Source organism: Carassius auratus, chromosome 16 (genome assembly GCF_003368295.1).
Source record: "Carassius auratus strain Wakin chromosome 16, ASM336829v1, whole genome shotgun sequence".
Taxonomy (NCBI): domain Eukaryota; kingdom Metazoa; phylum Chordata; class Actinopteri; order Cypriniformes; family Cyprinidae; genus Carassius; species Carassius auratus.
The window spans coordinates 5,100,725-5,113,050 of NC_039258.1; the positions used below are offsets into that span (position 1 = coordinate 5,100,725).

General features: G+C 35.3%; 3 protein-coding genes across 3 annotated transcripts; 2 read left to right on the plus strand and 1 right to left on the minus strand.

Annotated features, from left to right (window-relative positions):
* Positions 1 to 2,824: 2,824 nt before the first annotated feature.
* Positions 2,825 to 4,728, plus strand: LOC113115852 (telethonin-like). The gene is made up of 2 exons (XM_026283520.1): positions 2,825 to 3,063; positions 4,055 to 4,728. Exons 1-2 carry the CDS (start codon positions 2,927 to 2,929, stop codon positions 4,455 to 4,457), a joined length of 540 nt encoding a protein of 179 aa, XP_026139305.1. The 5' UTR covers positions 2,825 to 2,926; the 3' UTR covers positions 4,458 to 4,728.
* Positions 4,729 to 7,191: 2,463 nt separating this feature from the next.
* Positions 7,192 to 8,552, minus strand: mrpl32 (mitochondrial ribosomal protein L32). The gene is made up of 3 exons (XM_026283527.1): positions 8,356 to 8,552; positions 7,590 to 7,771; positions 7,192 to 7,475 (listed from the first exon to the last, which is right to left on the minus strand). Exons 1-3 carry the CDS (start codon positions 8,444 to 8,446, stop codon positions 7,224 to 7,226), a joined length of 525 nt encoding a protein of 174 aa, XP_026139312.1. The 5' UTR covers positions 8,447 to 8,552; the 3' UTR covers positions 7,192 to 7,223.
* A 216-nt stretch (positions 8,553 to 8,768) lies between these two features.
* On the plus strand, positions 8,769 to 11,970 carry psma2a (proteasome 20S subunit alpha 2a). The gene is made up of 8 exons (XM_026283525.1): positions 8,769 to 8,874; positions 9,483 to 9,559; positions 9,710 to 9,842; positions 10,663 to 10,785; positions 10,939 to 11,020; positions 11,172 to 11,245; positions 11,329 to 11,386; positions 11,681 to 11,970. Exons 1-8 carry the CDS (start codon positions 8,834 to 8,836, stop codon positions 11,795 to 11,797), a joined length of 705 nt encoding a protein of 234 aa, XP_026139310.1. The 5' UTR covers positions 8,769 to 8,833; the 3' UTR covers positions 11,798 to 11,970.
* The last annotated feature ends 356 nt before the right edge of the window (positions 11,971 to 12,326 follow it).

Here is a 12,326-nt window from a genome sequence, read left to right on the forward strand (position 1 = left end):
ATAAGATTGCGTGTCTATTTGTGTGAAGTTATCGGACGAAGGGTTTGGCCACTTCCTGTTTTCTCCTCCTACTGGTGTTTAACGTTAACTCTTTCACAGATGAGTCTTGGAAATTTTGCTTGGAATTTAAATAATAATAATCATAATAATAAAAATTACTTTACTCTCGAAACTAAAAACTACATTTGAAACATAACAGGGATGTAATAATGCTTGTTTCAGTGTCCAATTCTAAATTATATTAAATGCATTAGAGAGCGTTTATGTTCAGTATCAGGAGATGGCGAAGCTATAAAATGTTTTATCATGTAATATTATAGGCTTATATATATATATAGTCATTTTAATTTAATAATAAACAAGCATGTACAACAGTACCCTCTAGTGCCGAGATAAATTGACAACACAGGGGACAAACTGTTCTGGTGTGAGGTTACCTAAATATTACAACCTCTACATATTCAAACCCTGACATAAGAAAGATACCGGAGCTGTTATGATTTGTTTCCTCCTGGTATATGCTTTCACTAAAGCAGATATGACGACTAATAACAGGAAACATGCTCACATATGACATCAGCAGATGACATAATATCTTTCCATTGCTGTAGTCTTTTTCACGGGCTTAACTTTCATTTATCCATAATATTCCATTACAACCAATTTACTCTCCAGTCCTCACCCTCAGATCCAAGTCTAATGGAGTGTTATCAAAGATACTAAAATATGGGTTCCCAAAATGACATGCAATCATGACAAAAAACTTTTCATGTGACTTTATGAGAGACTTTATGAGAGACACCTTTGGTATGCTCAATGCAATGTTCGAATAGCTTGATCTAAGATGATCTGTGTGAGTGTCTTTGTGTTTGAAGGTCATTTCTCATCCATCATGCTGTGCAGGTATTGCAGTTGCCATAAGGATCTCGTTACAGGGGAAACTGGCTGCAAGCGTTCAGGCGAGTGCTTTGGCTTGGCTCAGGCCACAGTAATCTGATGCTGCACCTTGCGTTCAGTGCATCACTGGCATTTCTCAGTCCACATTCCTCCAGGCTTTAAAAGGATGTTGTCATCATCGCAGTCCTCTGAAACTGCATGTAATTGCCTAATGTCTCTGTCAAGTTCAGGGACGAACCAGATTAAATGTGGCCTCAACACTGTTTGAATCAGTGTTACTAATTCTTATTTTGGTGTTTTAGTAATCATTATTAAGTTATTTTATTAAATATAGTAAATTAAAGTCATTCAGATTCTCGTATCTGTCTTGTGAGATATGCTATGTCAGCTGCTAAACCACCTGAACACTGTAATAAAATAACAACACACACAGCACAATTACAGATAAACTTGGGTGAATATTTATTTATGTATTTATAGTGTTTATTTGTTTGTTTATTTTTTTGAGCGTTGTGATATTATTCCATTAGAATTATGAACATTTTACCTCCAGATTCTCATTATGTTAATACATTTGTTGGATGTTTTACTTGTGATGGATTTGTGTATGTTTATTCTTCTCAGTTTTACTTTTTAAAAAGAACACTGGAGATTATAGATAAATGACAGTATTTACTTCCAGATTGCAGAAAAAGGTATATTTTAATACAAATTAACAAATGGATATAAAGCATTTATTGAATTATTATTTATTTGTTTTTTCATTTATTTTTTTATAATTACCCATTTTATCCCCAGCAATTTGGTGGAAATTACTTAATAGAGGCTTCATTATCAATGATATTGGCTTTTATTTGGTAAAAAAAAATATTCCATTAAACACATATTAAAAATATTTGGTTAATAGCAACTCTTTTGATTTTGATGTGAAATATGACATGGACAATTTCTTGATGGGTGTCATTGGGACCTGCTTTCATTTTTATCAGTTTGGTTGAAACTACATGTAAGTTTTATTTATTTATTTTTATGATTTGGTATGAAATTCGAGAAACAGTCGATTTGGTTTACGGTAGCAACAAATCCACCTGTATCCACTGTAGTTAGAGTAATATTTACAACAGTGAATTCCACGAACGTAACTGTAGAGAGCTCCAAAGTCACAAACACACCCACCCACACACACACACACACACACACACACAATACACACAGCTGCTTAATCTTGTATGACTGGTTGATGCACGTCGAGGCCAAATTTTATAATTGTCCTGCAGGAATCTCCAAGTCTAAGAGAGGCTTCTTTCATCATTAAACTCGAGAAAGAACTGTGACTGCTGAGTGATGCACTATACTATACATAACACCTACAGAACATCAATCAGACAGAATGGTTTGAGTTTGACACACTGCTCTGAATGCCACACAATGTATGACTTAACAATGGTGTGCGGTTTTTGCACAGGTGTTGACAATCGAGAGAGACAACAAGGACGCTTAAACATGAGATGAGTGTCAAAGAGATATCTGAACCTTTTTCTATTTTTATCTTTTCAGAACATTGTGGATGCTATGTATTTACTTTTAATGATAACTTTGCTTTTAGCTGTACATACCATACCACACATAAAATGTATATTGCATTTAACTTAACATTTTTAGGGCATGTCACCAGTCAGCATCTAGTTTTGTTTCTGTCAGCAATAGTCATGATGTTTTGACTTACATACAACAGGAAATCTGAGATCAGATGTGTTCTTTGACCCTGTTGATTTCCTGGTAAAGCTGTTAGTCTTGCATGTCAGTTAAATGGTCGTGGGATTAGTCATTTTCCCACCTCGTCAAACTACACCAATCTGAAGAGACTCCTGTGGGGTTGATAGCAGAGTGTAAAAATAGAAACCAACCCTATTTATAAGACACAGGAACACTCAGGAGGGAAGAAGCAGCCTTTATCAGAAGATCTGACTGATAACTTTCTTATCCAGTTTTAATTTGGCTTCTATTCTTTGACAGCTCGCTGGATGAGATGCATTGCCTGAGCAGAAAGCCCAGGTCATATCTACTGAACTCCTACAGTGATTTCCAGGAGACCGACGAGATTGCCAGAGAATCATATGAGGCCACCTGGTTAGACCTACTGATGGAGACAAGACCAGAATACAAGTATGCATCTCTGTTTCCTACTGTATGTTGTATTTGCAGGAATCATTCACCCCCAAATTATAAATGTTTATATTTACTTGCCCTTATGTTATTCCAAGCCTGTATGCTGTTATCATAAACTCTGAAGAATTAATAGCAGTTAATCGTAATCATAACTGTCAAGCTCTGGGGCAAAAATATTGTCAAATCATAATAAAATAGTCATTTTCACTCATGTTATACATTTAGCCTTCCAAAATCATACAGACTAAATGTGTTTATTCATTTAATATTTTCCCCTCTGATGCAGCTCTCATGCAGTCTGTATTTTCAAAGTGGTACATCACATCAACCCTGGAGTGATGGTGCATTTCCTGTCTGTTCATCACACAATGTTATCGTATGGCTAGAGAAGATTTAGAATATTGTGCATTAGAATATTGTGCATAAGTTTTATGGACTATAGCGCATTTTTTGTTTGTTTGTTTATTATAAAAAATGAGGACAAAAACAGAATTGTAATTTTTGGGTTAGATATTATTTTAGTACACTCACTTTACCTTTTAATGCAAATTGATGAAACTAATTAAAAATCATAAAAACCCTTATTTTAAATCAGATTTTTAAAATTATATATATATATATATATATATATATATATACAATGTATTTATTTATTGTTCACTAAGGATGCTTTTAATTTATACAAATACTGTAAAATACTGTAAAAACAGTAACATTGTGAAATAATATTGCAATTTAATATAACTGGTTTTCAGCATCATTACACATAGTATAGTGTCACATGGTCCTTCATAAATAATTCAAATACGCTGATTACATGTATATATATATATTTCTTTTTTTTTCAGGATTCTTTGGCAGTTAGAAAGTTCAAAAGAAAAACAATATTACAAAAAAAATTACAATACTTTTGTCACTTTTGATACATTTTATGCATTAAATAAATATATCATTTACTTTACTAACTTGTACAAGTCCTGCTTCACAGGAGGACATGTGTCGAGAAGGATTCAGTGAGAAAGGAGAGCTATGAAAGCAAGCAGGTGGTTCATTTCACAGTCAGACGCTTCCTAAACCAAACCATTCACATGGGGAGAGAGGGGGAGCCACTGCAGCAATATAATTTACCTTACAAAAACATTCTTCCAATACCAATATTTGTGCCCAGAGATGTCACACAGCCTGACATCACCCGGGAGCCCTCTCCCTCCGGAATAAAATCTGCCATGGACTCTGAGACTAGTTTAAATGGTCTTTGCCTTCAGAAGAGAGAGGTCTCGTCCATCACCGAACATAAGCCAAGGGTAATCCAACCCAGGAGTCCAGACTTCAGAGCGTCCAGCCTCATCTCTCCCCCACGAGACACACTCGGCTTCCAGCGACGAGAATGATGAGCTGATGAAAGCTGCCTGCCATCATGGACACGGATACAATGACAAGTATGGTGGGTGACCTCACTCACACTTAAATACCAAAGCCTTCAAGAGACCTACGTGCTCACAATTTCAGCTGAGACTACCAGAGAAATTGAATTAAAGGAAGATACCATAAAAAAGTATTGTTAAGCATAAAATGAATGTCATGCTATTTAACCATATGTTTTATCATTTGAAACATTGTTGTTCTCTGTATTTATTTACAATAAATGCCACTTGGTGTGTTTTTTAACACAACAACATTATTCATCAAAATCATCCTAAGCAATGGTCTTAAACCTGAATATTTTAAAAGAATTGAGTCCAAATGAAATTAGATTTTTAATTGTAACCTATATTTGATTATAAAGGAGCTGCTGATGTATTTCTCAGTAGGTTTAAAATGAACTGCAGGGCAGACATCTCTGATGGACAATCATCAATATCTATTCAAAACATTTAGTTCTTGGAAATAAATGCTATAAATAAACTGTAAATCTCATTTATATGTATTAATGAAACTATGGAAAACAATAAAAACTTGAGTCGATCAAACTGTGATATATTCTTTCATGTCAGTAACCTCATTTTTATTTTTGTGGTACATATTAGTTATGAACCATGTTTAGACTGAAAATTAGGGATGCACAATCATGATTGTTCATGGCCGATTCCGATTTTTTAAAAGCAAACTGGCCGATTCAGATACCGATTTCTGATTTTTTAAATTCATTTTTTTATCTTTAAGCAACAAACAAGAAAGAAGTATACATAAACAAGATGTTTATTTGGTATTTAATAGGCCAAACTGGCTTTTTCAAAATAACAGTGGTGCAATATTTTTATAGAAATAGTTTACTGTGCTTTGTACAGTAACAACTTTAGACAGTTTATAGTGTAATAGCTTTAACAATGTGCAGCCTGTGCAAAAAATGAGTAGTGCAAATACATGTTTGTAAAGTATACTGTGACCAGTGCAGGTTAGATTAGTGGTGTGGAGTTCAGAAGTGTCACAGCCTCGGGGAAGAAGCTCTCCTGAGCCTGCTAGTGCGAGAGCGTAGGCTCCTGTAACGCCTGCCGGATGGAAGGAGGGTGAAAAGTCTATGGTTAGGAAGAGAGGCATCCTTGATGATGTTTCTTGCCCATGCCCAGGCAGCCCTTATGATAAATGTTCTCGATGGAAGTTAACTGGGTACCGGTGATCCGTTGAGCAGTTTTCACCAACCGCTGGAGTGCTTTGCGGTCAGATGGGCAACAATTGCTCTACCATACTGAGATGCAGTTCGTGAGTATGCTCTCAATGGTACAGAAGTAGAACACCACAAGGATCCTGGGACTCAGGTGAACTTTCTTAAGGCTCCGTAAGAAGTAAAGACGATGCTGTGCCTTTTTGACCAGGGTGGAGGTGTTATGGGACCAAGTGAGGTCATCAGAGATGTAGATGCCAAGGAACTTGAAACTCGACACACGCTCCACCGCAGCTCCGTTGATGTAGATGGGTGTGTGTGCATGACTCCTAGTCCATGTGAAGTCCACAATGATCTCCTTTGCCTTCTGGGTGTTTATTTCCAGAATATATATATATATATATAATTTTATATAAAAGCACATTTCTCCAACAGGTGCATTTAAACTGAAACACACTTATTTAACAACAGACTATACAGATCTGTTATCATTTGCTGTTAAAACGTGTTTTGTTTCTTTGCTTACCTTGAACAATCTGAAGTCTTTTGCATGAGATCTCCCAGACAGTTTGAACTATCATGTAATTACATTAAAAACATCCAGCAGTCAATTTACTATCTAATAGGGGAGTTGGATACGTTTATTATTTAAATATACATATTAAATGCATTGTATAGAAATATAAGTTGTCTTTACATGAATTGATTTTTAATATAATTATTAAATGCTCATAGATGCATCTTCATTTACACAAAATGTAGAAATGCAGTTTTACTGAATTTTGAACACCCCTAAACTATAGTGACTTTGGTATAGTCCTGAGAGCGGCGCAGTTGAGATTCCAGATACTCGACTGATGGGCAGAAGAGGTTAACTTAGAGTTCTAAAACCTTCTTTGAATTACATTGCGATCTCTGAGTTTTGGCTGTTGTCATGCATAATAAGGTTCTTTAATTTATTTTTAAAAATGACAGATTTTTGGTGCTATTGTTATACTGTTTTTGGACACACACTAAGGTAATTTGTTTTTGTGCATATCTACGATGATGTACTGTGTACATAAATGATCATCATTTAAAATAAGAATGGTGTTTTGATATTAAACAGATTAATTGTAACATGTGACTGTGATACCCACTGATTATCTTCCAGTCTGCTGCATGTTGGGGTCCCAATCACCCTGATATTTACAATTATTTTGAACTTTTATTTCAACCCTTTTCCAGATTTGACCATAAAACCCTCCCTGATAGGTGTATGATAATGACTTAAGATAGTATTGACCTAATCAAAATCAAATAAATTTATTTATCTTAAACCATTTTATATTGTACTGTGGACAACATCCTCTCTAGCTATGTACTTCTATTAAAATGACATGTCACTAATTTTTCAATTAAAACATTACATGGACCGAGCCAATGACTGTTATTAAATGCCAAAAGGGTATAAAAAAATTATAATTGATCAGTTAAAATGCTAAGCGCATTACAAAATATCTCATGAATGGGAAACTGTGATCTTCATTTAACAAAAGTCTTTATTTCAAAGCAGTTACATGTTAAACCAATAAGGACGTTTCCTGTTGCGCTCTACTATTCTCTTGTCCTTATCTGCTTCAGAGGGCGTTTCATTTTCATACAAAACAACAGACTCAACAGCAGGAGTGTTGAGAGGTCCACCTTCCATGACGGAGATTTGCTTTCGTATCATTGCAGTCTCCTTCCTGACTTTTTCATAGCAAAATCCACACAGAGTATGCTTCAGCTTCATGTTGCCACACGCTGGACACGGCTCAATGTTGTACTGGAAAAAAGAAAAGAAAAACAAGGATAAACTGCTGTTTACTACAGCACAGTATAACATTGAAAGTTCTTTTAATTTATATCATGCTATACCAGTGAACCAGTGAGATCTTACCTTGACTTTTATCAGTTTATTTGGGTGTCGTCTTCTGCAACGATTTATTTCAATGGTTCTTCTCTTTTTAGGAGCTGCCATCCAAAAGATACTGTCCAAGAAACTGGGCTCAGAGTTTTCTTCATCACTGCTGTGATGGGATTGAGGAAGAATCTGGGGACCATTTACTGCCAGAGCTGGACCTGAAGAAAAGATTAATGTGATAGAATAATAAAATAATATTTAAACCGAGTTACTAAAATTATTTTAAACACACAGTAGCATTTTAACTATAACTTACCCCAATCACAATCTATTATTATTATTTTTTATAAGAGAGATAAATTTGAATTAAAAGTGCTATATATACACATACACAAACAAATATTTTAGATTAGAAAGTAAAATGAAAGAAACTATTACTTATCAATCCACATTTTGTATGCATGTTCCATATATTTTTAATAACATGTTACCTAATTAGCCATATAGGTTAAGTTAATATATCTCAAGAAAAATATTAACGCTACAACATTTCATTCTGATTAAAGAGACTTTTTATTCAATTTGACCTAAAGTACTTCCCCTTAAAAACACAACATGCCATGCGTCTCCCCGAGCTCTTAACTTACCAGAGATAATTATTTTCAAAACAAACACTATATTTAATATCACAAAGGAATGGCCAGTCGGAAAAAAATAAATGATATTAAATTAAGCTTAATTGTTAAATAGGTGATATGAGTGAAGGTTAGTGTAACACATGACATACAGTAAAGGCACTCACCGAAGCTGTCGAAACCCGCTGCTTGCGCTAAACGGAGCTCCAGACGCTGCAAAGAGCGTCCGACAAACTGAAGTAAACCTGATAATGACATTATATGCGGTGTTTTATTTCATATCAATTTAACATGCAACGTTACAGACCTAACATCCTCACGGTCACGGCTCCTAAAAGACTTCCTGCGCATGCGCCTTGTTCGGCACCCGTGCATGCTGGGATTTGGCGTACAACGTTATAAAGATTCAGCTTCATTTCTGAGCGGGTGTGGGTGAAATATGTTCAAAATATATAATTTAACCGACAAATGTTTTATTTGATTATTAAATGAATTTAATTTGTGCCAGGTAAAATAAAACCAAACATTCCAAAAGAAAGTTGTTTTAAACTTAGACTGCAATACCCACAATTCATTAAGATACTCTTTCAGCCAATCAGATCAATTAAGCGCGTGACGTCACTTCCCCAACAGCCAGACGCAGCCATGGCAGATAGAGGGTACAGTTTCTCCCTCACCACTTTCAGGTAATAAACATAATGTTTTTTTTATATCCAGTGTTCATGAAGTATAAACGAGTGCGTGTTTTTTTTAGCGAATCGCGAAGCTCGAGTTTTTTGGTGTGCGTTCCTTCAATCAGAGGCGTTAAATCATTATCCGGCCGCTGATGCAGAGTCACTGTGTTTGTGATGCAGTGCTTATTTTATTCATGTGCATCAAAATTCATGAACACGATGAACTAAACACATAATGAATACCAGAGCAACAGATTCTACACTCTCATGGGTGTTTAAGGACAGACTGGTCCCAGTTTTGTCTTTGCGATTGGAACTTGCTTATTTTACTTTCACTTTCTGTGTATCATTGGAAGCTGTTTTAGTATGTAACTCTAAATCCACATGAGTAAACAACAGTTTTGTGACAATGTAAAAGTGTAAAATTTGTATAAGGTCTGTAGCACTTTTATTGTGCATATTTAATTACCCTCATTTGTATATTTCAAGTCTGTAAATGGGTAAAGTAACAACACAGCACAATGTTTTAACTTGCATATATATTTTTTTAATCCTAGCCAACATGTCATGATATACTTCACCTTACAATCACTACACTTTTCTTAATTTTCTGTTTTCAGCCCTTCAGGGAAGTTGGTCCAGATTGAGTATGCTCTGGCAGCTGTGGCAGCTGGTGCTCCTTCAGTTGGAATAAAAGGTTAGTAATGTTCTTTTATTTATTATGTGTGTCTTAACTTTGCATTATTTTTAAAAACGTTATGGCTTTAGCATGTGCTTATAATGAGCTTTTTTGAACTGTGTTTACATAGCAAGAGACTTTCATTTTATCATCATTTCATTTTCACAGCTTCAAATGGGGTTGTTCTGGCTACAGAAAAAAAGCAAAAATCAATATTGTATGATGAGCAAAGTGTTCACAAAGTAGAGCCCATAACCAAACACATTGGTATGGTCTACAGTGGCATGGGTCCAGACTACAGGTATGGATTTGGAGCCTACATGAACAAATAATGATTCTTTATATGAAGACAGTCTTGTTAAAATAAAGTGAGTAGTTCACCCACAAATGAAAGTACTCAACCTCAGACCATCCAATATGTAGATGAACTTGTTTCTTCATCAGAACAGATTTGGAGAAATGTAACATTACATCACTTGCTCACCAGCGGATCCTCTGCAGTAAATGGGTGCCGCCAGAATGAGAGTCCAAACAGCTGATTAAAAACATCACAAGTAGTCCACCCCACTCCAGGCTATCAATTGATATATTGTGAAGAGAAAAGCAGGATATATGTAGGAAACATCCATTATTAAGGAGTTTTAACTTTAAACTGTCACTTCAAGTTTAAATCCATAATAGCACATCAATTCCCTGTTTGTCCTCTCTCATTAAAACTCCTGATTCAGACAAGACAACTTTTTCACTGATTTATGGACTATATAATTAGGCCTAAAAGAACCGTTTTAGGATTTGTTTATTATAATCATTTTACTTCTTGCTTCACAAGACATTAACTGATGGACTGGAGTCATGTGGATTATTGTGATGTTTTATTGTGACAAATTCACAGCAGAGGATCCATTAGTGAGCAAGTGAAGCAATGCTAAATGTCTCCAAATCCATTCCAATGAAGAAACACACTGATCTGCATCTTGGATGGCCTGTGGCTGAGTGGCTGTGGTTTCAGTAAAATTGACACATTTTTATGTTGTCATAGTTATATTGTAATGGTGGAATTATATGGCAAAGGTAAGATGCTCAATAAAAGTTGTTGTAATGGGTTTTTATTATGTCTGCAGGGTTCTGGTGCGAAGGGCACGGAAGCTGGCTCAGCAGTACTTCTTGGTCTATCAGGAGCCGATTCCTACAGGCCAGCTTGTTCAGAGAGTGGCTTCTGTTATGCAGGAGTACACACAATCAGGGTATGTGTGATATGTCTCCATTGCACAGTTTACCACTGTTACAATTGTTCTTGAAGTTTGCCTACAAACAGCTCTTTTGCAAAATGTATAACAATATGCATGTACCAAATTGACAGTGGCATAACATGCAGATTTTGTCATATTTTTGTATAGAGGTGTTCGGCCATTCGGTGTGTCACTCCTGATTGCTGGCTGGGATGAAGACCGTCCATACCTTTTCCAGTCAGACCCCTCGGTATGCTTGCTATTCAATTTGGTATTATGTCATTTAATTTAATTAATTTATGTAATCTTTAAATTTGAACTGAAAATAATAATCACTTAAAATGTAAGCTATTTATTATGCACTGTATTCGAAAAATAAGATGGACTTTGATCTGTTTAAGGGAGCATACTTTGCATGGAAAGCCACAGCAATGGGGAAGAACTATGTGAATGGGAAAACATTCCTTGAAAAACGGTATAAAACGTTATTAACTAGAGCATAAGACCCTTTTAGTCTTCCTAATTGGACATCTCATTTGTTGAATTTTTCTGTTTTAGATATAACGAGGATCTGGAACTGGAAGATGCGATTCATACTGCTATTCTGACACTTAAGGTAATAATTATACAATTTTATTATGAATATACAACCCAGCCATGTTTGCTAAAGGTCTGTTGTTTGCAGTAATGTATTAGATACCATTATTATTTGCATAAAAGATCCAAGATTAATGTTTTGTCTGAACTAAAATATTTTTTAGCTGTGAAACTCGGTTGCATTGTAAAATATTGTTTCCCTATAGGAATTCTCTTTATCTAGCTGTTTTTCCATTGTGCATTGGTGGCAAATGACTCAATATCTTACTGAAACTGTAATTAACTATGTTATCTATTACTACTTTTGTTACAGGAAAGCTTTGAAGGTCAAATGACTGAGGAAAACATTGAGGTGGGAATCTGCAATGAAGCAGGATTTAGGCGACTGACTCCAGCGGAGGTGAAAGACTATCTAGCCGCCATTGCTTAAATCATCTTTTCAAGTTATAGATTGAGCACTTGTTGTCTTGTCTTCACTAGTACAACTTCATTAGTACTTATCCATGAGTTTGAGCAATGTAAAGGCATGGAAATAAGTGAAAGTTGTTGTATTTTGCTCTTCTTTCTTACTGAAGGAAAAAATAAACAAGTCTTTTAAAATTCTTTTGAATGTCTCCATTTGTTCTATTGTGCAACATTTTAGATATGAGCAAACTTTTTTAAAAGAGGACTGAGGATACTTAATATATGGTTTTATAACATTAACTTACATCTGAAATGACATTTATTATTATATATCTAGCTTCTGTATTTGAAGGTCCAAAAACAAGCTCATGAGGGGGTTTGGCCTGCATCAGCCAATCAGAATCTTGAGCGCTGCGTCACTTTTGGCGCGCCAAAAATGAGCCGGTACCCCTTTCCAACAGTATTCCTACGCATAAGCGGATACTTGAAAAAAAGCTTCAAAGTTTTTATCAGCGAATGTCCAGCAATTTCCGTTTTATAGTTTAATCATATCA

Bases quoted from the DNA above. Each gene is read 5' to 3' on its own strand.
- LOC113115852 (XM_026283520.1), top strand. From the start codon at position 2,927: ATGCATTGCCTGAGCAGAAAGCCCAGGTCATATCTACTGAACTCCTAC. The intron at 3,064-4,054 runs GTATGCATCTCT...CCTGCTTCACAG, and splicing joins GAGACAAGACCAGAATACAA to GAGGACATGTGTCGAGAAGG.
- psma2a (XM_026283525.1), top strand. From the start codon at position 8,834: ATGGCAGATAGAGGGTACAGTTTCTCCCTCACCACTTTCAG. The intron at 10,786-10,938 runs GTATGTGTGATA...ATTTTTGTATAG, and splicing joins CAGGAGTACACACAATCAGG to AGGTGTTCGGCCATTCGGTG. The intron at 11,246-11,328 runs GTATAAAACGTT...TTTCTGTTTTAG, and splicing joins AAAACATTCCTTGAAAAACG to ATATAACGAGGATCTGGAAC.
- mrpl32 (XM_026283527.1), bottom strand. From the start codon at position 8,446: ATGTCATTATCAGGTTTACTTCAGTTTGTCGGACGCTCTTTGCAGCGT. The intron at 7,772-8,355 runs GTGAGTGCCTTT...TCTTTTCTTCAG, and splicing joins AGCGGGTTTCGACAGCTTCG to GTCCAGCTCTGGCAGTAAAT. The intron at 7,476-7,589 runs GTAAGATCTCAC...TCTTTTTTCCAG, and splicing joins ATAAACTGATAAAAGTCAAG to TACAACATTGAGCCGTGTCC.